Source organism: Pithys albifrons, chromosome 4 (genome assembly GCF_047495875.1).
Source record: "Pithys albifrons albifrons isolate INPA30051 chromosome 4, PitAlb_v1, whole genome shotgun sequence".
In the NCBI taxonomy this organism is placed as follows: domain Eukaryota; kingdom Metazoa; phylum Chordata; class Aves; order Passeriformes; family Thamnophilidae; genus Pithys; species Pithys albifrons.
The window spans coordinates 31,567,888-31,595,834 of NC_092461.1; the positions used below are offsets into that span (position 1 = coordinate 31,567,888).

The window sequence follows — 27,947 nt, forward strand, 5'->3', positions numbered from 1 at the left end:
CCCACTCAGCTCAGCTCATTGCCTTTCAGTCCTGGCTGGGCTGAAGGAGGCCTGGGAGGCTCAGTGTCCTACTGCTCTTATTTACACAGCCACTGAAATGTGATAAATCATCTACCTGCCTGTTAATAGGAGGTTATGTATTATCTTGTACCAGGCTTTGAGTGATCTACAAGGACACAAAAATTCTTACAGCCTGGACATCTTATGAAATGTTTTGTGGTTCTTCTTTAAGACAAGCATGGAAAATGAGTCACAGACCCATAGTTTTTATTTAAATAATCAGTATAACTTTTTTTTTTTGCTTTCTTTAAGCATCCTGCACTGGTGTTGCTATACATTGGGCATGGAGATACCTGCTGGCTGTCTCTTCTCTCTTCTCATCTGCATTTGAGTTCCTTCAGGTCTCAAAACAATAATACTGCACATAGGGTTAGTTTAACTAGCAATTATAAAAAGTAGCTACCTGTTAAGTATGAATCTGTATCTGTGTAAGAGTCTAGAGCACCACTCTGTGCCTGTTGAATAGATAATACAGAAAATAGTTTCCACCTGAAATGGTAGAAAATCCAGAAAAACAAATTCCACTTTCACATTACCATATTCTGTGAGAGTTTTGGTAAGTAAATTGTGTGGCTGAATCCACATATTTGACTTAGCATGCACACAATTGAGTACAGGAGCCCAGTTTTGTGACTCTGCTGTTGAGTAGTTATTACTTCTCTTGTGACCAGTTGCTCGCTCACTGCCATCTCCAGAGGGAGGGTGCCATAAGCACCACCCTCACCACTGATTTCTAGAGCAGGTAACACTCCCTGGAGGTCTGCAACTTATCTGGTTCTAGACTAAACCTGCTTTGAAGTTGAGATAAGCCCCCCAACCAGCACAGAAGTGCAATAGGCTCCTTTTTTACCACTACCTTTCACAGCCACAAGTCAGAAACTCTGACAAAGTTGGTATGAGGCTTTTCAAAATCTCCTCTGCAGAGGGAGGGGTTTCTCTCACACCCATCACTGCAGGATGGCAATTAAAAACTGGTAAAATTTCAAGTCTCATCATGCAACCAGTGAGGAGCGACGTGATTTGCTTTTGGTAAACTGTGGGTTGAGTTGTGTTATGGTGTGATTTTGGGGTTTGTCCTGTGCAGAGCCAGAAGTTGAACTCGGGGGTCCTTGTGGATCTTTTCCAACTCAGGATATTCTGTAATTCTGTTCATTCTTGCAGTAGTTTTGCACAAAGCTGCCAGTACACAAAAAACCAGTGTGATATGACATATCCTAATATGTTATAGTTTTGTTTAAATGTAATATAGGGCTTTTTACCCCTCCCCTCCCTTTTTATTTTTCCCCACAGAGCAGGGTAGGAATGCTCTGAAAGTAGTTCTCACACAGACAAGCTATAGAAATAAAGTTTTCAGTAACCTAAAATAGCATGCAAATCCTGGGATTGTGACATTGCAAACACAGGCACAGACTGTATGCCAGCCTGACCTCCTGGCTGTGTAGCAGATAATAAGTCTTCATCAAACCTGCTTTGTGATGTACAGATAAAAAAGGGTTGGCCCACATTCAGAAATGAGACTATTTAAGCAAGCTGGTGCCGTGTCATGGAGTATTTTAAAATAAGTCAAAAGGAGCTCAGTGTTACTGAAAAACAGAGCTTTGAGCATCTTAAAATTTTAGGGAATCTGCCTTTGAGCATTTAGGACTGGACACAAGCAGTATAAACTCTGAAGTGATTTTTACTTGATAGCAAATTGGGCAAATCACCAAATCACAGGTTATCTTGGCTGCCAGAGAAGAAATGAGACAAGCAGGTGCCATGCACATGCCAACAGTTTCATAGGGAAGGAGAAATGTCTATCATAAGAAGCATGTGCAAAGTAAAATAACTCCCACCAAAACCAGGGAGGTTAAACTGAACTGAGTCATTCCTTAAATAAATCTGTGGTTCATGTGCATTGAGGTTTTAAGATCCCAAGTAGAAGTTGGAGGCAGTCGAGCCCCAGAGCACTAGTCATGTTTGTGTTCCTCTCCTCAGCCAGCGTGGCCCTGAGATTTCCAGTTAATTGAAGAAGATTGTGCTGCATCTCAGTGTTTATAGCCAAGATCAAGGAGTGCTAAAACTGAACGCTGATAGGAGATTAAAATTGAGCATAAACATTATACCATTTTGGAGGAAGGAAGCTCATTCAGGGCAAATGACAAGGTGGAAGAGTTCTTTTGCAGGCGAGTCCTGTGAGATGCTGCAGCATCCTCAGTCCATTGTCATCACAGAGTTAAGAACAGACACAAACTGGAAGCAATTTGGCAAGAATGATAATGGGACCAGTCGGGATCTGTCATCAGCATACTGGCTGCTGGAAAAGAGTGATTAGATAGGAAAGACACAGACAATTATGAAGGACTAATTGCTTATTGTTGCTAGAACTATATTTTAAATGTGTTTTTCTTTTTAATTGCTTTTGGAGCGAATAAAGTGTCCTTAATTCAATTCTAAAATGTTTGGGAATGGGAAGACTGCCAGGAACTGGGCAGCTCAGAGGTCTTGTGAATGCAGTTGCCTTATTCACCAGCCTATGTTCATGTTCAGTCATCCCATCCTCTGCCAACTTCCCTGTTTTCAGGTTCGTGCCCCTATGTTAGCTGATGGTCTCTGGGCTGTTGGAACTTGCAGGAAGCTGCAGTAGTTTGTTCATATCTTTTTCTGTATTTTTCATTTATAGCTGTCCAAGGGCCTTAACCTGTAGAGGAGCTGAACTCTACAAGTCCATAGGGGTTTTGGATAAGCAGGCTCTGAGTATAAGGGCAGTTTTTAGGACAGGACTAGCAGTGGTTGACAAGGTGAGATATCCATGTAATTTGAACCTGTTACAACACAAACATCTGTACACCTCTGTGCTCTGGTACCACTGACTGCAGGGAAATCAGGCAGGGCGTAGATTCGGCTCAGTATTGTGTCAGTATAACAATGAATGAGTGTGAGGATGTTATACCAGACTAAGATGCTCAGGTTTGGTGTGAGGAGCAGGTCCAAATCATCCACAGAAGGTTTTATGCAAGTTAATGTGAGGGTCTTGTATTGTTAAATAACCATTCAGCATTTTCATGATGAGAGTGACAGGGAACACAGTTTTTACATTCATAGAAATATCTTTGTATGGATGTATTCAGCTCTGAAAATACTGCAGGACCTCATCATGGACAGATGAGTGTAGTCAATGCTACATCTCTGTGTGCAAATAATTTGCATGAACAGTTTGGAAAATGAAAGGATCTGGTTTACATTAGGGAGAACAAGTGCAAAGAGGGGAAACAGAAACAGTGTTTAGTTTCATATTTTGGAGGACACACACAGAGGAAAATTCAAGGATCCTGTCAACTCAACAGAAGGCCACACATCACCTGCTCCTCTAAACTTCCAGCTGAACCCCAAAACCAGGCTGCTGAAACTGTTGGATACCTGATATGCAGCATGAGAGGAGGGACAAGGAACATGCTTTATTGGAGACAGGCAGGAGCAGCTTGCTCTGTACAGAGAGCTTGCCTGTAGTACAGGTTTTTTCCTCCTTTCTGGTCTTTCTTCCCCCTGTGTAAAATGTAAGATCAGAAATGGACAGAATATTCAACCTATTTCCGAATAAATGATTTTAAAGAGAATTCTCTTTGCATTGTTAAGTTCTTTGCAAAACCCTGAACAAACATTCTTGCAGAAAAGGGCAGGCAAAAAAAGAGAAAGCTGAAAAAGTTGTTCCAGACAGCATAGCTGGCCCTTTCCTTTGCTTCTTTAGGGCAATTAGAAGTAAAGCTGGCCTGGACAAAAATTTTAATCAGCACTTTACATTTTTTGAACACAATAAAACTGAATCTGTGAGACCTTCCTTGCAGCAGCTCTGGCTTGGGCTCTTGGTCTTTGGCTTTCCTCCATCAAAGTACCTGATGGACATTATCAAGAGATGTCACTGAGTTTGCTGCTCTTTCCCCTCCCCAGGCCACTGCTCTCCTGGTTCACATGCAGAGATGAGTAAAACTATATTTTGGAACAGTTCTAACAGCACAACAATGTTTAATTGACCAAGTACTCTGACAACAACAGTAACTCTGGCAAGGCTTGCTTTTCTGGGTTTAAAGGTCTCTTTTACCTTCTAAGTGAGAGGTATTTACTCATTTGGGCATCTCATGCCTTGAGCTTTGTTGGCCTGCTAGTTTGTGCAAAGCCATTCCTCTGTGAGGTGTTTGCTCCAAGTCTTGAGGCAGCTGCAGTGGATGACAGAGGCCAATGCAACTGCTGCAGCTGGGGATCCACCAGTCAGTTTAACAGGAAATAGTGAAGGGAAGTTTCTTCACCCCTCGCTATAAAGATGAGCAAAACTACCCTCCCCTCCACTGCAGCCTGTTCTTTAAAATCAGCCCAAACATGAGTGAGAAGAGTAAACACTGCTGGAATATCCATTTCCACTGAGATGGAATGTATTTGTGCATGGCTTTCCAAAATTAAACTTTGGCAGTGGCAATGGGGATTTGGGTGTGGAAATGCAATTAGCAGTGACTCAGGACTCTCAACATACAGGTGGGCAATGAGTTGTGAGCTCTCTTGTGGAAACTTGAGAAAGTAGCAAGAACAACTTACTATGTGTTAATATGAGCAGAGTAAATAACCCACAATGTTATCAGTGTTTGGTGTTCATTTCCAAGCATCTCCTTTGGGTGATGTAGACAGGAGCGCACCTGGCAGGTGATGGTAGATGTTGTTTTTCTTGTAGAGTAGTTGTCTTCCTGTTGGTAGCATTCATTCCCTTTTCTTGATAGTTCTGAGATCCTGAAAGAAAGACATTATAAGACTTCTGATGTATTATTTCCATATAATGGTCTCCCAGACTTCCTCTGGTGTCAATAAGCATCACCCATCAGCTCTGCTGGGAAGGTTTTCCATCTTAAAGATTAATTTATGGAGATCCTAAAGGTCTTGGCTAAGGCTCTCAAGGAAAAAGAAAGGCTTTCCAGTCACCCTTCTTGGTGGTTTGTGTCAGCTTATCCTCCACCTTCCAGAAGGTGTTGGACAATATTTTCTCCCTTGATACCATAATAACTTAGAGAACGTCCTAAAGATAAAATAGTGGTCCTATGCCTCTTCACAAGTGCATGGCAGACACTGTGTCTGTCCTTTTTTCATGGCTATCAAGCATTGCAGGGTAAGTTTGGCACCCAAGGATGCCAACATAGTGGACATTGTAGGCAAATGGACAGGAAAGGGGAAGGCAGCATCCTGTTGGCTTATTAAATGACGTTAAAAATTATTTGACTTTTAATTAGAAGGAGATTGGGAGGTTTCTAGGTCTTTGTGGTTCTTTTTTTTCCCCTCTGGCAGCCAGATTTTATGCTTTCACTTTTAAAATGTAATTTATATATGCTGTTTGAATTGCACTTGGTCCTTGTACTTCTCTGAAGTAGTTTCTCTCGTGTCTGAATCTTTGGAGGATGGAGATACAGCCACGACTGTCTTCTGTGCTAGTGACTGTATCTTCTGATTCAGCTCCTGTATTCCAAAGCCAATAATGATTCATTCTCACAGCAGTGGTGTGAGCAGTCTCAGCTTTTATGTGCCATCTGTGTGAGTGAGCTGAATCTGCAGAAACGGGACCCTGTACACATGGGTTTTCCTCTGTTCATGGATGAAAATATTAAAGCAAATCCGTATGGCCCATGAGATGTTTTCTGTGTCAGGAAGGGAGTAAGTAAAACTGCCTATCAAACCAAGCTGTTCTCTCTGATGAAAGGGGACTGTTTTTAAACACTCCTTTCCATAGTATTTTCACGCCAGCCATGTGCGCTTTCTCATCTGACATCTCATTGAGATCCTTGGCTTCGGTTCTGCAGGAGGGAAGTGTGTTCTGGGAGGGAAGGAAATTATCTCTCAATATATACACAAGCACGTGTGCACACACATGCTCTTAAATCAATCTTTAAATGAATTGAATTTTTTTTTTTTAGAAATACGAAACAAAATGAATCTGGTTGAGCCAGACTTAATTGCTTCCCTTTTGTTTGGATGTTCTATTTTCCCATGAAGATATTAGGAAGCAGTGCTCTGAGCTATTATTAGATGCAAAGGTAGAGACAGAGGGCAAAGGGTTCATTTACAATTCCTGCAGTAGAGCATTGAATTTTAAAGCTAAAAGGCAAGTTGATTAGCAGCTTGAAAATTAGGATTCATCCACTAAGTATGAGTGGAGTATACTCCATGGAGTATTTCTGAAGGTTCAGGCTGGTCTGGGGAGCTTACCCTTCATGCAGCTGCCCACTGGCTGGAGGAACTAGAAAATAAAAGTGGGAGTTTTTTATTTAATGTAAGGACTCACCTTGCAGGGAGAAGCTTGAAAACATGAACTGATACAAAGTAATGAATTAATATAAACAAATTTTTCTGAAAGAAGCAACTGAACTTCAGTTCTCTATCAGGAGACTGGAAAGCCTAAAGGTTTTCCACAGACACCATTTTTTGTGTTTTGGAAAACTCAAGTCAGTTAATCCCAGGTAATGGGATGCCATTATAACCTCTACTTCACCTCCATGATCTTAGGGCAATACTGCAAGGAGCAATTTGATCACATTGGGCTGCAGAGCCCATAGCATTAGAGTGTGCTGTTGCAAAAGAAATCCAATGCCAGAAAGGTTTTCTAGCCCTTCCCTGAAATGCAGTGGTGGTTATAACTTACTTTCAGAGAATGGTTGAGATTGACAGGGACTTCTGGAGATCACCTGATCCTGTCTGCTGTTCAGGCAGGGCCACCTAATGCTGCTTGCCGTGGACCATGTCCAGATGTTTTGAGTATCTTCAAAAATAGAGGCTTTACAAGCTCCCTGGGCAACCTGTGCCAGCACCTGGTCACCTTCAATGTAAAAAAGATGTTTCCTGATATTCAGAGGGAAGCTTTTGTGTTTCAGTTTGTGCCCATTGCTTCTGGTGCTGTCACTGGGCACCACTGAAAAGAGCCTGGCTCTGTCCTCTTTGCACCCTCCTTCCAGGTGTTCATACACATTGTTGGCATCCCCATGATCCCTTTCCCAGGCTGAACAGTCCCAGCTCTCACAGCCTGTCCTCACAGAACAACTGCTCCAGTCCTTTAATCCTCTTCATGACCCTACTCTGGAGTCTCTCCAGTATGTCCATGTGTGTCTCGTACTGGGGAGCCCAGAACTGGACACAGCATTCCACATGTGGCCTCAGCAGTGCTCTCATTGTCAAAACCTGAGCTGCTTAGGAAAGGAAAGGTTTGGAATGAGGGCTGTTCCAGCTGGGACACTGATGCAGGTTTTGGGTAGCTCCAGTTTGAACACTGCAGGGTATTTTGGGGCTTGCTCTGCCAAGCCTCTTGTGTCTGGGACTTGCTGCTTCATTTGGGCAGCTTTGGTCAAAGAGGAGTTTTCATCTGGGTAGCACAGCTCTGCTGGCCTGACCCCTGGAATAAATGTTCCTTAATGAACTTGTTTCTTCTTTGACATTAATGGTTTTGTTTTGGGGTTGGGTTGGTTGGTTGGGATTTTTTTTTGTTTTTGGGGTTTTTTTTTGATTTTTTTTGTTGTTGTTGTTGTTAGGGGTTTTTTGTTTTGTTTGGGTTTTTTTTGTTATTTTGTGTATTTTTTTTCCAGTGGCTGTGCTGAGGCTTGTTCAATTTGCCAGGCCAAAGGACATCACAAGAACATGCATTATTTTGTACTTTTTTGTCTAAGGCAACAAAGCAAAAATAAGTTAAAAAAATCACTTTGGTGCAAATTTTTTTTCCTGTGAAAGCTCCTGAAGCATAAAAATAGTGCCTTTCCTTGAAGAGGGGCTATTACTAATGTAAATCTGATGCTGTTGGCAAAGGAATAATATGATGTATGTCATAAGGCAAGGAACTGAGGAGGAGCTGGAGTGATGGAAATGCCTCATGGGCATATGAGATTGTGGGGATAGGTATTCACACAGAGGATGCTTTCTTACATGTGCCCAGGGCTTTCTCTTATCTCTGAACATGAACCCATAGTGAAATAGAAGTGTTCCTGTATTAATAGTGCATTGGAGATAACCCTCAACTGAAAAATACAGTAATGCTGCACAACTGGGAACCCTTTCAGAGCAGGGAATTGGACTAACAATTTCATAGTGTGTTTGGCAATGAAACATTTGGATTCTGTATAAGCAAATGGGCAAGGTTAGTGGACACTGTCCCAGCAGTAACCAATTTAGATGCTTTGTATTTTCTGTTATCCTGGAAAGAGAAGGTGTGCTGGTTTGAAGGTGAACCAGCAGGGGAAATGAACTCACCACGAGAGAGATTATAAGTCAGAGCTAAAATTTAATAATAATATTACAATAACAACACTGACACACAAGGGAAATTGCTTTCAACTCACAATACCCCAGCAGTATAACCCAGTGTCCTGGGGCACAAACCCAAGGGGGTTTGTCTGCCCTTGTGCTGAGACCCCTGTGGTTCCCCCAAGTCCAGAACAAAAGGAAAAGAAAAACCTGTTGGTGCAGGCGAGGGCTGTGGTCTGGGTGAGAGCGGGGATCTCCTGCTGTCGAGGTCCTGCTGCTGCTCTGGATCCGACGAGAAGTCCCCGAGGTCTTCTTACCCACCACTTATGTACCCTCAGGGAGCACTCAGTCCCTCCCCCTGGGCGGGGACTCACACAATGGGTGATTGACTCTGGGAGCCAGGGGGTGTTGAGCTGTTGATGGCCCATTAGCAGCTCCGCCCCCCTCAGGCTGGGTGTGAAGGTGATAATGGCTCCCTGGGCAGCTGCTGCTAATGGCCCATTGTCCTTGGGGAATGAATAGAGGGGGTAGAATACACAGCTTTGATCACCCCCACACAGGGTTAGCTGGTCCCTCCTACTGAACTAGGACATTATCCACCCCTTATTCTACTCCATCTAGTCATTCCCAAATTAATCCCCTTTTTACCTATACATATATATATATATACATATATGCAATGAAACATTACAAACTCTTCTCGCTCAAAATTAGGTCCCCTTGTGGTACACAACGTGTTTCTCCATCTTTTTGCATTACCCACCAAGTGCAACCAGGTCCTTGAGCAAAGACAATCCCTCGGATGGGTTTGCCTTTGTTTGAGGTGGGACTAACCCAAACAGTCTTTCCTAACATACCTCTCATATGGACCACAGGGACTTTATCTCCATCTACAGTATTCAAGAGTTCTGATTGGGCAGGGCCAGCTCGATTGATGGAGCCCCGAGTGTTGACCAACCAGGTGGCCTTTGCCAAATGCAGCTCCCAGTGTTTGAAAGTTCCCCCACCCAACGCCTTCAAGGTTGTTTTCAGCAGTCCATTACATCGCTCAACTTTCCCGGCAGCTGGAGCATGGTAGGGGATATGATACACCCACTCAATGCCGTGCTCTCTGGCCCAGGTGTCTATGAGGCTGTTCTTGAAGTGGGTGCCGTTGTCAGACTCTATTCTCTCTGGGGTGCCGTGTCTCCACAGGACTTGTTTCTCAAGGCCCAGGATGGTATTCCGTGCAGTGGCGTGAGATACGGGGTATGTCTCCAGCCATCCAGTGGTTGCCTCTACCATGGTCAGCACGTAGCGCTTGCCTTGGCGTGTTTGGGGAAGTGTGATGTAGTCAACTTGCCAGGCTTCCCCATACCTGTATTTCGACCACCGTCCACCATACCATAGAGGCTTCACCCGCTTGGCCTGCTTGATGGCAGCACATGTGTCACAGTCATGGATAACCTGTGAGACACTGTCCATGGTTAGATCCACCCCTCGGTCACGAGCCCATCTGTATGTCGCATCTCTGCCTTGATGACCAGAGGCATCATGGGCCCATCGGGCTAGAAACAATTCACCTTTATGCTGCCAATCCAGATCTACCTGAGAGACTTCAATCTTGGCAGCTCGATCCACCTGCTCGTTGTTACGATGCTCCTCATTAGCCCGGCTCTTGGGTACATGAGCATCTACGTGACGGACCTTCACACTCAGCTTCTCTACCCGGGCAGCGATGTCCTGCCACATCTCAGCCGCCCAGATGGGTTTCCCTTTGCGCTGCCAGCCGGCCTTTCTCCAGCGCTCCAGCCATCCCCACAGAGCATTGGCCACCATCCACGAGTCAGTGTAAAGGTAGAGTCTTGGCCACTTCTCTCGTTCGGCGATATCCAAAGCCAGCTGAACAGCTTTCAGCTCTGCAACCTGACTTGATCCACCTTGTCCTTCAGTCGCTTCTGCAACTCGACGTGTAGGACTCCATACAGCTGCTTTCCATTTCCAGCTTGTCCCTACAATGCGGCAAGAGCCATCTGTGAAGAGAGCATATCGCTTCTCCTCTTCTGGTAGCTGGTTATATGGTGGGGCCTCCTCAGCTCGTGTCACCTGCTCCTCTTCTTCTTCAGAGGACAATCCGAAACTCTCACCTTCCGGCCAGTTGGTGATGATTTCCAAAATCCCAGGGCGATTAGGATTCCCTATCCGGGTTCGCTGCGTGATCAGAGCGATCCACTTACTCCATGTGGCATCAGTGGCGTGATGGGTAGAAGGAGCTTTTCCTTTGAACATCCAGCCCAACACTGGTAGTCGGGGTGCCAGGATGAGCTGTGCCTCAGTGCCAATCACTTCTGAGGCAGCTCGAACTCCTTCATAAGCTGCCAGGATCTCTTTCTCAGTTGGGGTGTAGCTGGCCTCAGATCCTTTGTATCCCCGACTCCAGAATCCCAGCGGTCGTCCTCGAGTCTCCCCAGGTACTTTCTGCCAGAGGCTCCAGGATGGGCCATTCTCCCCGGCTGCAGTGTAGAGCACATTCTTCACATCCTGTCCTGTCCTGACTGGCCCAAGGGCTACTGCATGGGTAATCTCCTGTTTAATCTGCTCAAAGGCTTGTTGTTGTTCAGGGCCCCACTGGAAATCATTTTTCTTCCGTGTCACAAGGTAGAGAGGGCTTACAATCTGACTGTACTCAGGGATATGCATCCTCCAAAAGCCCACGGCGCCTAGGAAAGCCTGAGTTTCCTTCTTGCTGGTCGGTGGGGACATAGCTGCTATTTTGTTGATCACCTCTGTTGGAATCTGACGACGCCCGTCTTGCCACTTCACTCCTAGGAACTGAATTTCCTGAGCAGGTCCCTTGACCTTACTTCGTTTAATGGCAAAACCAGCTCTTAGGAGAATCTGGATTATCTTCTTTCCTTTCTCAAAAACCTCCCCTGCTGTGTTCCCCCATACAATGATGTCATCGATGTACTGTAGATGTTCTGGAGCCTCACCCTTTTCCAATGCAGTCTGGATCAGTCCATGGCAAATGGTGGGACTGTGTTTCCACCCCTGGGGCAGTCAATTCCAGGTGTACTGCACCCCCTTCCAGGTGAAAGCGAACTGCGGCCTGCACTCTGCTGCCAACGGAATGGAGAAAAAGGCATTGGCAATGTCAATGGTGGCATACCACTTGGCTGCCTTGGACTCCAGCTCATACTGAAGCTCCAGCATGTCCGGCACAGCGGCACTCAGGGGGGGTGTGACCTCATTGAGGCCACGGTAATCCACCGTCAGTCTCCACTCTCCACTGGACTTCCGTACTGGCCATATGGGGCTATTAAAGGGAGAGTGAGTCTTGCTGACCACCCCTTGGCTCTCCAGCTCACGAATCATCTTGTGTATGGGGGTCACAGAGTCTCGGTCAGTGCGGTATTGCCGACGGTGCACTGTGGTTGTGGCCAGCGGTACCAGTTGTTCTTCAACTTTCAGCAGTCCCACAGCAGAAGGGTCCTCTGAGAGGCCGGCCAAGGTGCTCAGCTGTCTGATTTCCTCTGTCTCCACAGCAGCTATGCCAAAGGCCCAACGCAGTCCCTTTGGGTCTTTGAAATATCCATTCCTCAGGTAGTCTATGCCAAGGATACACGGGGCTTCTGGACCAGTCACAATGGGGTGTCTATGCCATTCCTTCCCAGTCAAGCTGACTTCAGCTTCCAGTACAGTCAGCTGTTGGGATCCCCCTGTCACCCCAGAAATAGAGATGGATTCTGCCCCGACGTATCCTGATGGCATCAACGTGCATTGTGCACCAGTGTCCACTAAAGCTTTGTATTTCTGTGGGTCTGATGAGCCAGGCCACCGAATCCACACAGTCCAATAAACCCGATTGTCCCTCTCCTCTACCTGGCTAGAGGCAGGGCCCCCCTAGTTCTGGTCATGGTATTCACTGCGCTCTCCCTGTGAATATGACCGGGAGGTTCCTTCAAGAGGATCGGGCATAACATCATCATTCCTATACTGTCTGGAGCCTTGCCCACGAGAGACCGGAGCAGCCTTCAACCTTGAAGAATTCCCTGTGTTAGTTGTGCCTCTTTGCAATTCACGTACCCGAGCTGCTAAGGAAGAGGTGGGTTTCCCATCCCACTTTCTCATATCTTCTCCATGCTCATGGAGGTAAAACCACAGATTGCCGCGTGGAGTGTACCCTTTCTCCTTAGCTGGAAGACGCCTGCTTCTGATGGCAGAGACTCTCGTTTGTTCTGGAGAGTTATGAAAGAGTCCTTCCTTAATCTTCTCTTCCAGTTCAGCCAGTTTTGTTTCCACAGCTGAGACATGGGCTCGTAATGGAGCAGTGACAGTGTCTTCATAAATCCTGAGTTTGCTGACCAGTGCGCCCACCTTGTCTTCTCCCTCTCTCCACTGCAATGTTGCAAGGTAGCGAGAATACATTTCTGGCCCAAGTCGTGCAAATTTTAACCACATCTGGGATGTGCACTGGACACCATCTGGACTTTTAGGGAATCTCTCATCTTCTGAAAAGATTATCTCCAGTACGGCTAATTCCCTTAAGCACCGGATACCTTGTTCCATCGTGTTCCACTGTCCTTGCTGTACGTGGAGGTCCTCCTTACAAAGATATCTCTCCCTCACGCTTGACAACAGTCGCCGCCAGAGGCTGAGAGTTTCCTGTCTCTTTCCAATGCCCTGATCAATGACAACATCTCGAGAAAGGGATCCCAGCTGCCTCGCCTCACTCCCATCTAGAATTGTATCATTGGCTGCAGCATCCCAGATTCGAAGTAGCCAGGTCAAGATGGACTCATTTGCCTGTCGTGTGAACTCTCTCCGGAGCTCACGCAGCTCTCCCAGGGATAGGGACCGGGTGATTATTTCTGGCTCCATTTCTTCTGCTTGAGATGAAGGTCCTGACTCTTCCTCGTCATGCACTATACGAACTGATTTGGTCTTTGATTTTCTTTTCTGGACAGGGGCAACTGCTATCGGTTTCTGTTGTCCTTCTGGCTCCTCCATGGTTTGTGTGGACATGGTGCTGGTTGATTTGTTTCCCTTTCTCTCTGGCCCAGCTGTGGTTTGTGTAGACATGGTGCTGGTTGATGTATCTCTTCTCCTCTCTGACTCAGCCATGGTTTGGGTGGACATGGTGCTGGTTGATGTATCTCTCTTCCTCTCTGGCTCAGTCATGGTCTGGGTGGACATGCTGCTGGTTGATGTATCTCTCTTTCTCTCTGGCTCAGCTGTGGTTTGGGTGGACATGGTGCCTGTGGATTTGCTCCCTTTCTCCTCCTCCTGATGGTGCTGTACCACACCAAGCAGTGTGCGGTAGGCAGTGGCCAGGGCCCAGCAGGTTGCTGTGAGCTGCACATCTCTGGGACTACCAGAGCATCTTCCTTTCACATAGCTTAGCATTTTGGCAGGGTCCTGCAGTTGTTCCGGGGTGAATTTCCAGATCATTTGAGGAGAGAAGGTCTCCAAATACTGGCCCATATCTTCCCACTTCCCGTGCCACTCAACATCATCCGCTCCCAGGGCAGGCCTCCAGCAAGTCTCCTTAGAGAGCCCAGTTCTGACCCTAAACATGGTGTATACAGTACAGAGGAGACAAAGCAACACTAACAGCAAGATTATGCTGTCCCTAACATCAAAAGGAAGCTCAATATTTTCAATGATTGTTGTAGCAGAGGTGAAAAGGTGGAAGTAACCATCTCCGCCTGTTTTCCCCACAGTCTGGGTGCTATTTTTAATGAGACCCCAGAGGTAACAACCCAAACCAGGACAGGCACACCAGACTGAATATACATTCACAATGAAATTCATTGCTTCTGATGTTATGACAACATAAACATAGTATATTAATAAAGCAATTTTGATCCTTCTCCCTGGTATTAAAGAGAGCATCAAAACAGGCACATGGTTCCCCATGTGTCGAAATATGAACAGGCCCAGATACACCACCCACATGAATACATCAAGCAACATGGTAGTCAGGGAGTTTCTGTATCCAAATACACAAAATGAAATTGTAATTCTGACTTCTCTCTCGTGGCCCCACGTTGGGCGCCAAAAAATGTGCTGGTTTGAAGGTGAACCAGCAGGGGAAATGAACTCACCACGAGAGAGATTATAAGTCAGAGCTAAAATTTAATAATAATATTACAATAACAACACTGACACACAAGGGAAATTGCTTTCAACTCACAATACCCCAGCAGTATAACCCAGTGTCCTGGGGCACAAACCCAAGGGGGTTTGTCTGCCCTTGTGCTGAGACCCCTGTGGTTCCCCCAAGTCCAGAACAAAAGGAAAAGAAAAACCTGTTGGTGCAGGCGAGGGCTGTGGTCTGGGTGAGAGCGGGGGATCTCCTGCTGTCGAGGTCCTTGCTGCTGCTCTGGATCCGACGAGAAGTCCCCGAGGTCTTCTTACCCACCACTTATGTACCCTCAGGGAGCACTCAGTCCCTCCCCCTGGGCGGGGACTCACACAATGGGTGATTGACTCTGGGAGCCAGGGGGTGTTGAGCTGTTGATGGTCCATTAGCAGCTCCGCCCCCCTCAGGCTGGGTGTGAAGGTGATAATGGCTCCCTGGGCAGCTGCTGCTAATGGCCCATTGTCCTTGGGGAATGAATAGAGGGGGTAGAATACACAGCTTTGATCACCCCCACACAGGGTTAGCTGGTCCCTCCTGCTGAACTAGGACAGAAGGAAAAGTAGAGATTTAAAAATAGAAATCCCAGAATGAATTAAAGTACAAAGAGTGAACAAGCTTGTAGTACTGCTATATAAAGTCCCTTTTTTCCTTATAATCTGGACTTTAATATATGTATTACATTGCAAATTCTGGCAGTGACTGTCCTGCTCCAAAAGGTCACCTCCATGTAGGAGAGTTTATTCTGGCTGTAACATGTGAACATGGGCATCCAGCCCTGGATCTATCGAGCTGCTGTTTACATTAATGGTTCCTGTTCGTGTTTCCCTTCACCTGATGGTGTTGAGTTGCTGGAGAAGCACAAGAAATTGTCTGTGGCTTTGGCCTTCAAGGGAGGAGGTTAAAAAAGTATCTACTGGTGCCTGTGTATAGATCATAATTGGAGGGTTTTTGTAGCTCTTTCAACAGCTGTGGACAGATATCAGGCCTTCATGAAGTGGTTTTTTCCAGCAGGTCCCCTGCAGCACTGCCCCACACAGCACCACAGTGTTGTGTTTTCTTTCTCAAAGTGAACTGTCCTGCGCTCTCGGTTTCATGGAGGTTACTTTTCCCTGTGAAGTTTCCCATCAAGATGAATACAGTTTTCCAAGCAGGTGTGCAGTCTGATGTGGAATTGTCTCCTTGCTTTGCAGATATCCTGGTGGATGGCCAGCTCTGTGACTGTGATGTGGTGGTGACCTGCCAGGTGGGCGACCCCGTCCCACTGGAGGTGAAGTTGACCAACTGGAGCAAACACAGCGTGGGGCCCTTTGCCCTCACTGTGATGCCTTACCAGGATTACCAGAATGGGGTGCACAACTACGACCTGCAAGATGCAATCACCTTTGTGGGCTCCAACACCTTCTACATTGACTCAGTAAGTGGTTTTATCAGGAATACCCGGATTGTGGATGACGTGCATTTTGCAGAAAGAGGCTTCATTACTGAATTGTGCATTTTGAGGCAAATTAATTTTTGGAAAGCACCATGATTATGGCATCTACTGCTAGTGGTGCTGCTAGGCTGGGGGATACAGAACCATCTCTCTGAAATGGTTTAAGACTATGATTTCCTACCATGTAAACCACTACTGAATTATCCAAGACAGCAACTTTTGGTCACTCCCGGTCTGACAGAATGTGAACGGGTAACCTGGATTGAATGTTCAGTACCATATTGCCAGTCCCTTGAGTCATCCACTGCAGCCTGCAGTAGTAGATTTTAAATAACTTTTCTTTTTCTCTTTAGTCCATAAGAAATATTCCCCAGGCTGAGCCAAGGAACTCAGCACATCAGTTTTAGTCAGGTCCTGAGGAAAGCCAACAGACTGTAAAAAGAAAATGCTAAACATTAACGACCAATCTGATGAGCTGGTTCATTTCCTTGATGCTTAGCACATTGTTACAAAACCATAAAGAAATCCTTAAAATGATGCAAATAAAACACCTTTTAAAAACGATTTAGATTATGATTTTCCTCTCAATTTCTTTAGAAAGTTCAAGTCCAGGAACTTTTCGCTTTGAAGGCAAGACACTCAGAATACAGATAAAACTTCTCTCTCCCACATCCTTCTCCTTCAAAAATGCAATACCAAAAGAGCAGGAATGAAAACTTATAAACAATGCTGCCGAGTGGAATAAGCAGCATTTCTGATAACTTATGAAATAAACATGAAGAAGAGGGTGAGTGTTTGGGGTAGTGCTTAGGACCTTTGCTTAGGTCAGTTTTTTGGACTGGTAATAAAATGTACCTGTCAAAACTGAATATATAAGTGAACCTTAGTAAGAAAGAAATTAAAGGTTAATCACAGGGACAGTCACCATGCACATTTTTCAATTACACAAGAAAATAGTTTTAAGAGCTAATGACCATGAAATACACCATCAACTTGAATTTTAATGGGGGCTAACTCTATTCTTATAGCTGAATAATTTAAATATGTCAACAGAAATCATCCCGAGATGGCTTTCTTTGACTCTTCTCCTGACAATACGGAGTTTTTAATCAGAGTGGCAGTGTTTGGATGCCCAGCTGCTGAGGGGCCTGACCCTCCAGGCTAATGAGGGAAAAGGGAGATGTCAGTGTGATGTATTCTTACCTTCTGATTGAGTCTCCTAGGAGGCCAAAAGTCAGGAGATCACATCTCTTGTGCCTGCCCAGGCAGCCTTCTCATGTGTTACGGTCCCTGCTTTTGCCCCATTATTCAGTATTGTGACATTTCTCGGTAAACACAGCCCCCAAGAAGTTAAAAATAGAATTGTTTTCTGCTATTTGTCCTCCTTTCTATCCAAAAAGGTGAAATGAAGAAAATGTCGCCTCTTAGATGAGAAGTGTTGTATTTCACAGCGTGTAGTGTTGGTGCTACACAGACTCCTGGAGGAAATGCTTGGGCGTGTTTCATCAAGGCATAGGTCATGGAAGTAAATTCTTCAGTGTATCTAATGCTGGCAGAGGCCCTTTCTTCCCTCATAATAACTAGTTTAGTAATGGAAAATAGATTTTAGAAAGGTCCACCTGTTTTGGGGGCAAGAAAAAAATCCTGGTTTGTGCATTTGATGCTTCAGGGAAGAACAACCCTGCTCAGAATTGTGTTCGTGCTCTGAGTTTGGCCAAAAGTCAGACAGATACTGATTAAAAACCCAAAGAAGCTCATGGTTGGGTGAGATGAAAGTGATTCAGAATTTCTCTTTTTTATAAATGAAAGTTAAGACACTGGGCCAGATTCCCTGCTGGTCTTTCACTCAGCACTGCTCTGTTGAAGCCATTAAAAATGGCCCCATTATTTTATTAACCTGAGGTCATGGGCACTCGCTTATTTTTCTTGTTCAATGGAGGTGGCCTGAGATGCTGCCCTTTCCCAGCTGCTGGTGGAAGATGTTGCCCTCTTCCCCAGCAGACTCACCAGGAGAGATGATGTGAGCACTTGTTTTTGTGCAGAGTTGTCCAGTTTAGCACAAACAATGCTCGTCAGCAGTTTAAGCTAATTGGGCTGACTTGACACTGACAGTGGCCCAGAGGTGCTGACATGATTTATTGCAGGGCTGAGCTGGGTGGGAGGAAGGATGGAGAACTAGAGTATGGTTTGGTGTATCACTGGTGTATGATCCAGAATGAGTGGGACTGTCAGGTATTACAGCAAGAAAAGATACTTCTCACACCCTGAAAATTTGTTCTGCTGTCATGCTGATGCAGAAACTGCATTATTGGTACTCAATTGAATGTGATTTCTCTGGAGGGAAAACAAACTAAATCCCAAACTGCTCTGCTTTCCTAAATGTTATTTTCATATTGAGCCTCATGCTCAAAAATTCACAGTTATTTTTGATTCCAGACTAAAAAGTTTCAAAGCTCTTTCTGCTGCTATCTGGAAGACAGGAATTTTCAGCATGCACATGCTGCTTCTCAGTATGAATATAAATTGTTGAAAGGTCAAAAATCACACGATTTTGTATTTCTCTTTCTTGTGTCTTGAAGTCCAGGTTAGATGATTCATCTTGGGAGTAATGTAATGATGCTTATTCACCTTTTTGTGCTTTTACTTCAGTTCAATGCAGCAGCCTGGGTTTGTGTCACAAAGTCTCTGCTGGGACATGCTACTTCAAAAAGCAAAGTCCTTTATTGAAAATTTTAAAGAACATTGAGCTATTTCCATGTGTTTCAAATTAAGTAGAATCTCTATTTTTAAGCACAACTTCTAATTTGATTCACCTTACTTTTCTGTGTCTGTATTTAACAGAAAAAGTGACTTTCTCAGTTATCATTTAGATAGGTTACATTTTTGTTCTATGGTGGGTTGTGAAACACAAGATAACATGGTGGAACCCACCCATTAAAATGCAGTGCATTGATTTAATTTTTTTATCTCTCTTCACAACACGAAGTTTATCTCAAGCCATATTATTAAAACTTTTAGTTCTTACTAATTTTTTTTTGTTTTTACTAACTAATTAATCAGAGTTGGTTCTTGCCAAATTAAAACCAAAAATATTATTTTCTGTGGAGATTCCTTTAGTCCCCAGCAGTTCATCCTTGCTTGTTGTTCCTGCTGGTGCCATTACTGTTCTCAAGAAGGGGTTTTTTTCTGCATGTTTTATCACACACAGGCTCAAGTGATTGGTAGTGGGAGATGAGAAGAATTTCATTAGTAGATGGTCATTTTGAATCAGCTCAGAAGCCATGATGAACATTTGCTCGCTTCTGGCAGGTCCTCTGTGGCCCATCTGGAACAAATTAGTTTTCTTGGCACTGTTTTCCTCACACTGTAAACTCTTTGGGGCAGTGAACAGGAGCTGGCACTAGCCCTAATCTCCAACTGAGCTCCCTAAGTACTACAGCAGTATAAATAAGGAGTAATTAGTTCTAAGCAATCACAGTCCCACACGGCAGCCGAAATCAGGGAAGAATTAGGATGGAGCTCAAAAGTTAATTTTTCTTCTGTTTTGGTAGAACAAAGGAGTAATGTGCACATTTTTTTCTTGATTATTTCCTCTTTTTTTTCTGAGGTAGAAGCTTCCCATTTTGGTTTCCATGATTTGGTGGAATTTTAGTAAAGTTTGTTTCAACTCTGACTCAACTGAGCGAGCATGAATTCAGCAGCATCCCACCTTGGCACAACCTGTAAGGACACATTAGGTGGTGACACTGAGAGACCTGTGTGCTGCTGGATTGAATGACAATACAAATTTGGCCTGGATCAGGTGCAAATATGGGATCTTCATGTTTCTCATAGGCTACCTGGATCATGCACTGCAGTCAGTGGGGTGGTGTGTCCTGTCAGCCATGGCAGTGAATGTCTGACTTGTGAATACATCTGGACAAGTCACCCTGAGCTCCCTGCACAGGCAGTGGGGAGCAAGTCATCAGGGCTGGTACAGTTTAAGGGATATTTTTTTTTACCTCATTCTACACTTGGTCAGGTGGATCTTTGTGTTGAACAGCTGGCTCAGATGTGGACACCCACTTGGGTGGATTCAGTTCCAGACTGAGACACCGGAATGAGTAGGTCTTGCCATGGATGCTGGCCTGCTTAAGCTCCTATTAGTCAGTGGAAGTGTGGTCTGCAGCAGGTAGAACCTGGCTTGTAAACACCAGGGGTGAGATTCTGTTACCTACAACTAGATGTCTGCTATTATCTAGGTTCTGTCATCTAAGGTGGGTATCCTACTGGCCTCCACATGTTGCCAAGAAGTCCTGTAAGTCTTCCCAGACGTTTCAGTCCCTTGGGCCATCCCAAATGTCATGAGATGCCTGTGTTTAGGCAGCTGTATCCTTGTATGGTTGCCCAGGCAGACCATTCTGTGTTTGCTCCACTGTCTGTATTTGGCAGTAGCAACTTGGATACCTGGTGTGCAGGTAAATGTAGGTGGTTGAACCTAAAAATGTGCCTGATGTACCGTCTGGCCTGGATGTGACTCTCCACTGACCTGACTGCTGCTGAGGTACTTCTGGTCTTTTGGGAATGTTTGCAGCAGCCTCACTGGAGGTGCAGCCTTACTTTCCAAAGTTGGTTCTGGTTTTGTAAGAAGCATCTTGTAACTCCTGCAGAGCCACTTGCATCAGAAAGGTGTGAAGGTTTCAAACCACTTTTGCTTCCCTATTCCTTCAAATACAGTAATGGTGGTACAAGTGGCCAGATAGATGTGGGTGGACTCCAAAACCTTCAGTGTTGATGTCTGATGTTGTTGCTAATAGTGGTGGTACAAGTGGCCAGACAGATGTGGGTAGACCCCAAAGCATGAATGTTGATGTCTGATGCTGGTGCTAATGTGCCTGAAGTCACATTCCTGCTTGCCAAGATCCATGTTGTTACAAGTACTCTTCAGTGGTGGAGCTAGATTAGGAAAAATGGACTGGAAGCCTAAAAAAGATGTGGGTCCTGAGGAGTCTTTATTTGCTGTTTGCCTCCACCCATTGCTGGCATTAGTGCCTGCCTCTGTCCTCTTCTGGATGCAAGTCCACATCAGTTCCAGCGAGGTGGAAATCAGGCAGGCAACCCCAGGAGAAGGGGAAGGAAGCTAGAGGGGAGATGGCTTGATGTTGTTGTGCATGTCCAGACATGATGCCAGAGGGCAAGAACTTGGGAGATGCCAAGGACAGGGGTCAGGAGAACAGCTGTGGCTGCTCTGATCATTCACGTGGATGATACGATGCTGATATGAATTTGCCGTAGGTCAGAAAAGTGCTCAGCACCAAAACCAAAGGGAGTCTGAACTCTCCAGCTCTGAGGACTCTCCAGCTCTGAGGATGTGGCTGCTTGAGAACAGCCAGGCCCCTGCGCAGAGCAGCCATTTAGGGTCATAGAGTGGCTTTGGTTGGATTGGACCTTGAAGATCATCCAGTTCCAAGCCCTCTGCCCTGGGCAGGGACTCTTTCCACTAGACCTGGCTGCTCAAAGCCCCATCCAGCCTGGCCTTGTACACTTCCATGGATGGGGCATCCACAACTTCTGTGGGCAACATGTGCCAGGACTTCATCATCCTCTCAATAAAGATTTTTTTTTCTATGTATCTAACCTAAACTTCCCTCTTTCAGTTTGATCTCCATACTCCTTGTTCTGTCACTGCAGTTCCTGATGAAGGGTCTGTCTCCAGCTTCCCTGCAGGCCCCCTTCAGATACTGGAATGCTGCTGTGAGGTCTTCACTCAGCCTTCTCTTTTCCAGGCTGAACAGCTCAGCCTACTCATCATCCTTGTTCTGGTCTTCCTATGCAATGGCAAGTTGCCTTTCAGCAAAGGATGTCCACAGACACTTTCCCAGTTAATGCCCCATTTTCAGTGTCCCAGTGTACCATATAACCAGATTTTTTTTTGGTGGGCAACAGTCCCGATAGCCTGTATTGGAGCCATGGTCTAATCCCTTCACCGTTCTGAGTGGTGGTGTCCCATCAGTTCCTGGGGATGTCTCTTCCAAAGGGTTAATCACTCCCTCCTGAACCCAATCAAGTCCAGCACATCTGGACAGCTCAGTGCTTCTGGATCCAACACCAGAGTTTCTGTTATGGGTGTCTGCTTGTCTGGCCAGTGGTATGTCCTGCTGTCAGTTTGTAATCAGTGCTGGACTCTGTAATGTGATGGACACTGAGGTGCTTGGGGATGCCCAAAGAAAAGTCCATTGCCAGTGGGTGTGCAAGTGTCAAGAGAATACACAGGCACAAGTCTGCCTGTGAAAGCAGGAGGGACTCCATAAGTGTATCTTGGGTTGATGGTTTCACAGTCCAGAGAGAAGAAAGGAACTGGCAGGATGGTTTTGGCTGAGGGAAGACCAATACTGAAGAGATCAGGTGTCCTTTTCTGGGTCTTTTCTGCTGGGATTAAGTTGCCTTTTCACAATCTTTTGAAAAATTCCATCCAGTGGAATGGCTTTGTTGTTGATTTCGTGTTTTGCATCTGCAGTAACTTTAATGCAATTCTAGACACCCTGAAACTGGATTTAACAACTTTTGGGAGCAGATATTAATTCAAATGTTATCACATGCTAAACAGTCGTGGGAGTGTGAAAGTTAGAACTGACTGAAGTGTCTTGCCGAAATGATGAACTAAGATGAATTACTTGTTGTGAAGATATAGACTGTAATATTTTTTTTTGAAGGGAGATATGTAAATGTTGAAACATTGTGTTCTCTATATTTTATTTGGACAAGTTAAATCAGGGTGGCTGCTTTTTGTTTCTTGATAAGCTTCATTATTTTAATGATTGTGAATATTCAAGGTTCCTAAATTCCTAATATTAAAGATTAGAATTTGCAGTGAGATTGTGTCAGAATAATGTGTGGATGACCTTAGCTATTGATAAGTTGTTAAGTGGGGTTTAATCATGTATTTTAAATGAATTCAGAAACATGATTTAAACCTTTAATAGAGATGTTGATGCAGTCTAAGGAAAGATTTGGTGTGATCTCTACCTTAAACCAACTCTGTTTTGGAATCTGTGACTCCTGAAGATCTGCATTCTGATTTGAGCTGTACCACATCTTTACTGCCTGAGTGAATAACACAGGATTTAATTTTCAGTGCAAAAGTTTTACTAGAATAGGGATAAGATCTTTACTCCTTTTTGTATGAAAGTAACATTAAGATGTGAATCTGGAGTTCTTTGAGATCATTTGAAGGAGCTACTGAATTGCAAACTGCAGTGAATTTGCTTTGTTCCTGCTTTATTTACACTGATTTTCACGTTCTCTTTTCCAGGTAAAGCCGACCAAAGACTCTGTGTACTTTGGGGCTCTTCTCTTCCTCTACACAGGTGATTTCTACCTGAATATCAAGTTCCATGAAGACAACTGCAGCAGGGAGCTGCCTCTCTCCTGGCTCTGCCTTCCCAGTGTCCACGTCCGTGCTACGGAGCCTGTAGGCCCCACGAAGCTGTAAATGCTCTGTGTGCTACTTGATTAACCACAGCACACAGCAATGCTTGGCACATCCTCTGCTTGACCCCAGCTTGTTTCTGTCCAACCCCAGGCCACAGTCTCTATTTTGGAGGAACAGCTGAACACTTTCTGAGTTGGCTGATAGTCATTTGGGCAGCTGCCTCTGCTAATTTCAGAGAGAGGGAGAGAGAGATTATAACTATGCTGGAGTTTCCCTCTGTTTCCAAAAAGCCTTTGAAACTGCTAATATATGCATTATACTTCAATATAGTCCATTGATATCAGTGGTTTAAAAGGATCTTGAGGACTGAATTTAAGCATGTCCCAATTCCAAGTTGAATAATAATAATTTAGAATTTTTCAGTAACATTTGTGTATCTGTATGAAATTCCTCTTGGCTTGTGCTGGTCTCATGGCATGTACCCTTGGGGTGTACGTCTCTCTTAGACCTGTTCACTGGCTTGTTCTTGTTCACTTGTTTGCTGAGTATTTAGTGTCTTTGGTAGTAAATGGCAGTAGTGGTGCTTTTTAGTGTGTTACTGGAAGTAAGAATAGCAAATGTGCCTGCAATTAGCCTCCCTCCCCTGAGCCCAGTTCCACTTGCTCCTGGTAAAGTCACTGCTTTGGTTTGTCAGAGATGTGAATTAGAAAGGAAAGAGGGAGAGGGAGAGCTGAAGAGTTTTGTCCTTGAGAGAAGAAATAAGCCAACTTTTGGCTTGCCTAAGGCTTGTCTGTGTTTTGGGCTTTCACAGTTCTCTTTTATACAATCAGTTGAAATATTTGCAGACACCTAAAGATCCACCAGAATTAATCAAATAGTCATTAATATAACTTTGCATGGGTTTTTGCAAACTCTTATGATTAGATTTTTTGTGCTAATATACTGACTTTTTTATGTGGCTATTTTTTCTTTTTTCTCTTTTTTTTTTTTTTTAGTTTAGTTTATTAGCCAAAGGCCATGGAATTCCTGACTGTAAAAGAAGTTGATGAATGTACTGAAAATTTAGCCTGTTTTTCAGAGTAATGCTTTTGTATAGTGAGATATGTTTTTATCCATGTAAAGCAGGGAGATGTCTTAGCTGTATGATTAATATATTATTTCATGGACCATATGTTTAAAATCTGTCTCAATATTTTCTTGAAGTTATAGTTAAATTTGGTGGTAGTATATTTTTGGGAGTGGATGCACCGAGATGTAGCAGGGGTGCTCCAGTTAACTCTGTATGATTTAAATCTACATGGACAACCTCTTTGCAGATTTTTTCGTTTCTTTAGAGTCCATCCAAACATGGTCCTCCCACTTCATGCCTGACCTGGTAGTTTGCTCTGCCTCTCTGAACCATATTTTTAGGTGTGACTGGTGATTTAGGAAAGACAGTGCTCAAAACTCAATTGATTGCATGTTTGCAAATGACTGTCATGCTAAATATATTTGTAACCAGAGGGTTCTATAGCTAGAGCATAGGAGCTGTATTTCCAGTGTATGTAGGGTATTACCTTTAAACCCCTGTATTATGGCAGTGTTATCAGTGTTTGTGCTCGAGCTGTGGCCCTGTACACAGCTCTGAATGCCAAAGTGGAAATTCTCCGTCTTAACCTGATGGAAATCTGAGACCAGCTGAAGATTCACATGCAAAGATCTGCTCTGTCAGGTGCCAGCAGTGTCCAATAACAAAACTGTTCCTTAGACTTGAACTGTGGCTCTGGGCCAGAACACCAGTGGAAAGAAGGTCCAACAGCTGAGCTGGGCATGCCTTTTTGTGTTGCTGGAGCTTGGTTTTCCAAATTGTGCCATGAGGCTGGATTCTCTGTCACTGGGTAGGCATATATACAGAAAAGGTAAGATCCAAGGAGAGCAGGAACTAAACCAGTTAATCTTCACCATAAAAGTGTATCTGTACCATGTTGCACAACACAGTTGCAGCAAAATCCAAACTGAGTTTTATTCAGTATTCCCAGCAGGTGGTCTGCAGATTCTAGGAGTACAGCTAAGGCTCTATAAGGATCACATTCCATTTGAAAAAAAAATATTGTGAAGCAGGTGCTGTTGCATTCAGGATGCTTCATCTTACCCAGCTAAGAGATCATTTATTTTTGACAGCATTCTCTGAGAAGAGAGGGTCTTACTCTGTGAAGGCTGTACTGGGATGCAACATTCCTGTGCCTTTATAGTTAAAATGGATCCTGATCCACATCCAAGTGAAGCTGTTGGAATGGGAACAGGTTTTATTATAATAAAAGCAAGCTCTATGATTTCCCAGGTATCCAATATGTCATTATAAATCTGCCATATGTGCACATAAATTTCAGTTCTTATGTGTGAACTGACCCTTTAAGGTCTATCTGTTCATTATATAGCAGACTATTCTGTCCCTTGTCAGCTTTGATGCTGAGTTTCTTTTGGCATTTATGATATCTTTTCCAATTTTCTCTCACTTTTACTTGTCTTGGTGTGAGAGATGAAACACAAGAAATTTTTCCTTCTGGGGTTCATTTTGGACTTTTCCAGAAGGAAAATATTTAAGTGTTAGTGTAGAAGGGTATTTAAAGTCACTGGGATTGCTGTTAGGATTGGTCCTTGTACTGCTTGAAAGAAGGATGATACTTTTCTGATCTGCTCTCCTTTCCTGGTACTGAAAACTTCTTTTATTCCTCTGAAACACCCAGCAATTATTTCAAACATGATAAGCCAGACTGCTCATTGTTATACAGATGTAAATCTGCGACAAGCCCAGTGGTTGCATTCAATCATTCCTAATTTAAATCACCATTGCTGAGAACAAACTTTGGTTCAATAGATGGAGAAGCATGTTGTGTAACTTTAACTGTCTGAATAAATACTTATTTCATTTTTGCCTGTCTTTTCTGTCTGTAATTCCTGATAGTGTTTTTGTGAGTTTTTACTGGTAATAATAACACATCTCTTGGTTCTGTGTTCTGTCTCTGAAAGAATGTGTTTGACCCTGGAACTGAAATTTCATCTTCACTCCAACTTTCTCTTCCTGTGTGGACTCAGAGCTGGTGAGAGATGTTTGGTCCATAGTCTGGCTCCTGTGTCAGTGTCTGGCCACTGTCAGCTGAGGGGACCGAGCTGCAATCCAGTGAAGGGTAACAAATGCCTCAGTGTCCCAATCTTGACACTGAGGGCAGTGAGGCACTGGCTCAGGCTGCCCAGAAAGGTGGTGGATGCCCCATCCCTGGAAACACTCAGAGTTAGTTTGGATGGGGCTCTGAGCAACCTGATCTAGTTGAAGATGTCCCTGCTCATTGCAGGGGGGTTGAAACTGCAAATGTTCCTTCCAACCCAAACCATTCCATGATTCTATCATCCTTTCCATCCTCTAAGAAACAGCTCAAAGACTGGAAGGAGGACCAGGTGGTACATCTTGGAAGACTCACGGCAAGCACTTAAAAACTGTATGATGTCCAGCCTTGTTTGAGCCCCTTTTGTCATAGACCTGAGGCTCCTGTGTTTGGATCCCCAGTCTAGAAGCCCTTAGGCTTTCCTTAGTGAGAGCCAGCTGCACTCTCCCTTCCTCAAATCTTCTGATTCCCTTCCAGGGTGTGGGCACTTTGTCTGTCACTGAGTGGGACTGACAGAAATGCATCCATCCTACTTGCTCTAAAAGCACTACAACGGTGCCTGCCAGCTCCTTGGGATGGAAGCAGGCCTGCTGGAGCCATGGGCTTGCAACTCAGCTCTTTGGGCACAGGTGGGGGTTGAAAGCTTTCATACAGAGCTTTGTCAACAGTAGTGCTCTTTTCTTAATACAGAAGACACACAGATGTGGACAAATGCTGTGTCCTGTGTTCAGTGATAGATGTTTACTTCTGCAGGTTAGACCCTTCTCAAGTAAGGTCAGGGTCCTTGTGCTGTTCAGTGTCTTTTAAGCTCTTAGTTTCTCATCTTGCTCCTTTTCCCCTCATCCCTCCTGATGACTCTTCCACTCATTGTGCTTTTCTGCTTTTCTTTGGTCCCAACAGAAAGGATCAACTTTTCCCTTTCTTTTTCTCCTTCCTTCCTCTGCATCTCTGTTAGAGCCCTTCTTAAAATTTGTTCATGTTGGGAAAAATATTGCTTCAAACCCAATTTCAGTTGTTAAAAAAAGCATCTTTAAAACATCCTGTGTTACTTCAGTTGAACACGGTCTTGTCTATTTTATCATCATCTGATGTTGCTTTTTGGAATGATACTTAGGCCACTACAGTCATGATGTGCCAATTCCATAACTCCAGTAGGACTTGGGCTGTGTGTAGGTGACCTCATTTAACATATATTGCTTACTTACTCTCCCTGTGTTCCTGATTCAGCAAGATATCCAATCATGTGCCTTGGGTAGACCACCATTAATGGAAAGCTCATTAATAGATGATATTTTTACAGCTAATTCAGTCACACATCTGCCTGGGGAACTTGCTAAACCTGTGTTCATATGTGAAATCTGCATCTGAACCTCCAAATTTGCCATTGAAGCCCCCATCCCATCATGTTGCACAGGCCATCACCACTGGCTTCCAGGAACCCTTATACAAGGAGGAGACATCTCATCAAAATCTGGCACAAAATCTCATCAAAAAGGATTGTCCTGGGTTGAGCTGGCAAAACGCCAACTGTCCAAGACA

At 44.4% G+C, this 27,947-nt stretch overlaps 1 protein-coding gene across 6 annotated transcripts in view; it reads left to right on the plus strand.

Annotated features, from left to right (window-relative positions):
* TRAPPC9 (trafficking protein particle complex subunit 9) overlaps positions 1-26,185 on the plus strand; it is a 464,855-nt gene extending 438,670 nt beyond the window's left edge. For all 6 annotated transcript variants that reach the window (XM_071553785.1, XM_071553786.1, XM_071553784.1 and 3 more), the window contains 2 exons: positions 15,613-15,836; positions 23,146-26,185. In XM_071553785.1, the coding sequence (XP_071409886.1) occupies positions 15,613-15,836; positions 23,146-23,325 (404 nt within the window). In that variant the 3' untranslated portion in view covers positions 23,326-26,185. The remainder of the gene's footprint in view (positions 1-15,612; positions 15,837-23,145) is intronic.
* The last annotated feature ends 1,762 nt before the right edge of the window (positions 26,186-27,947 follow it).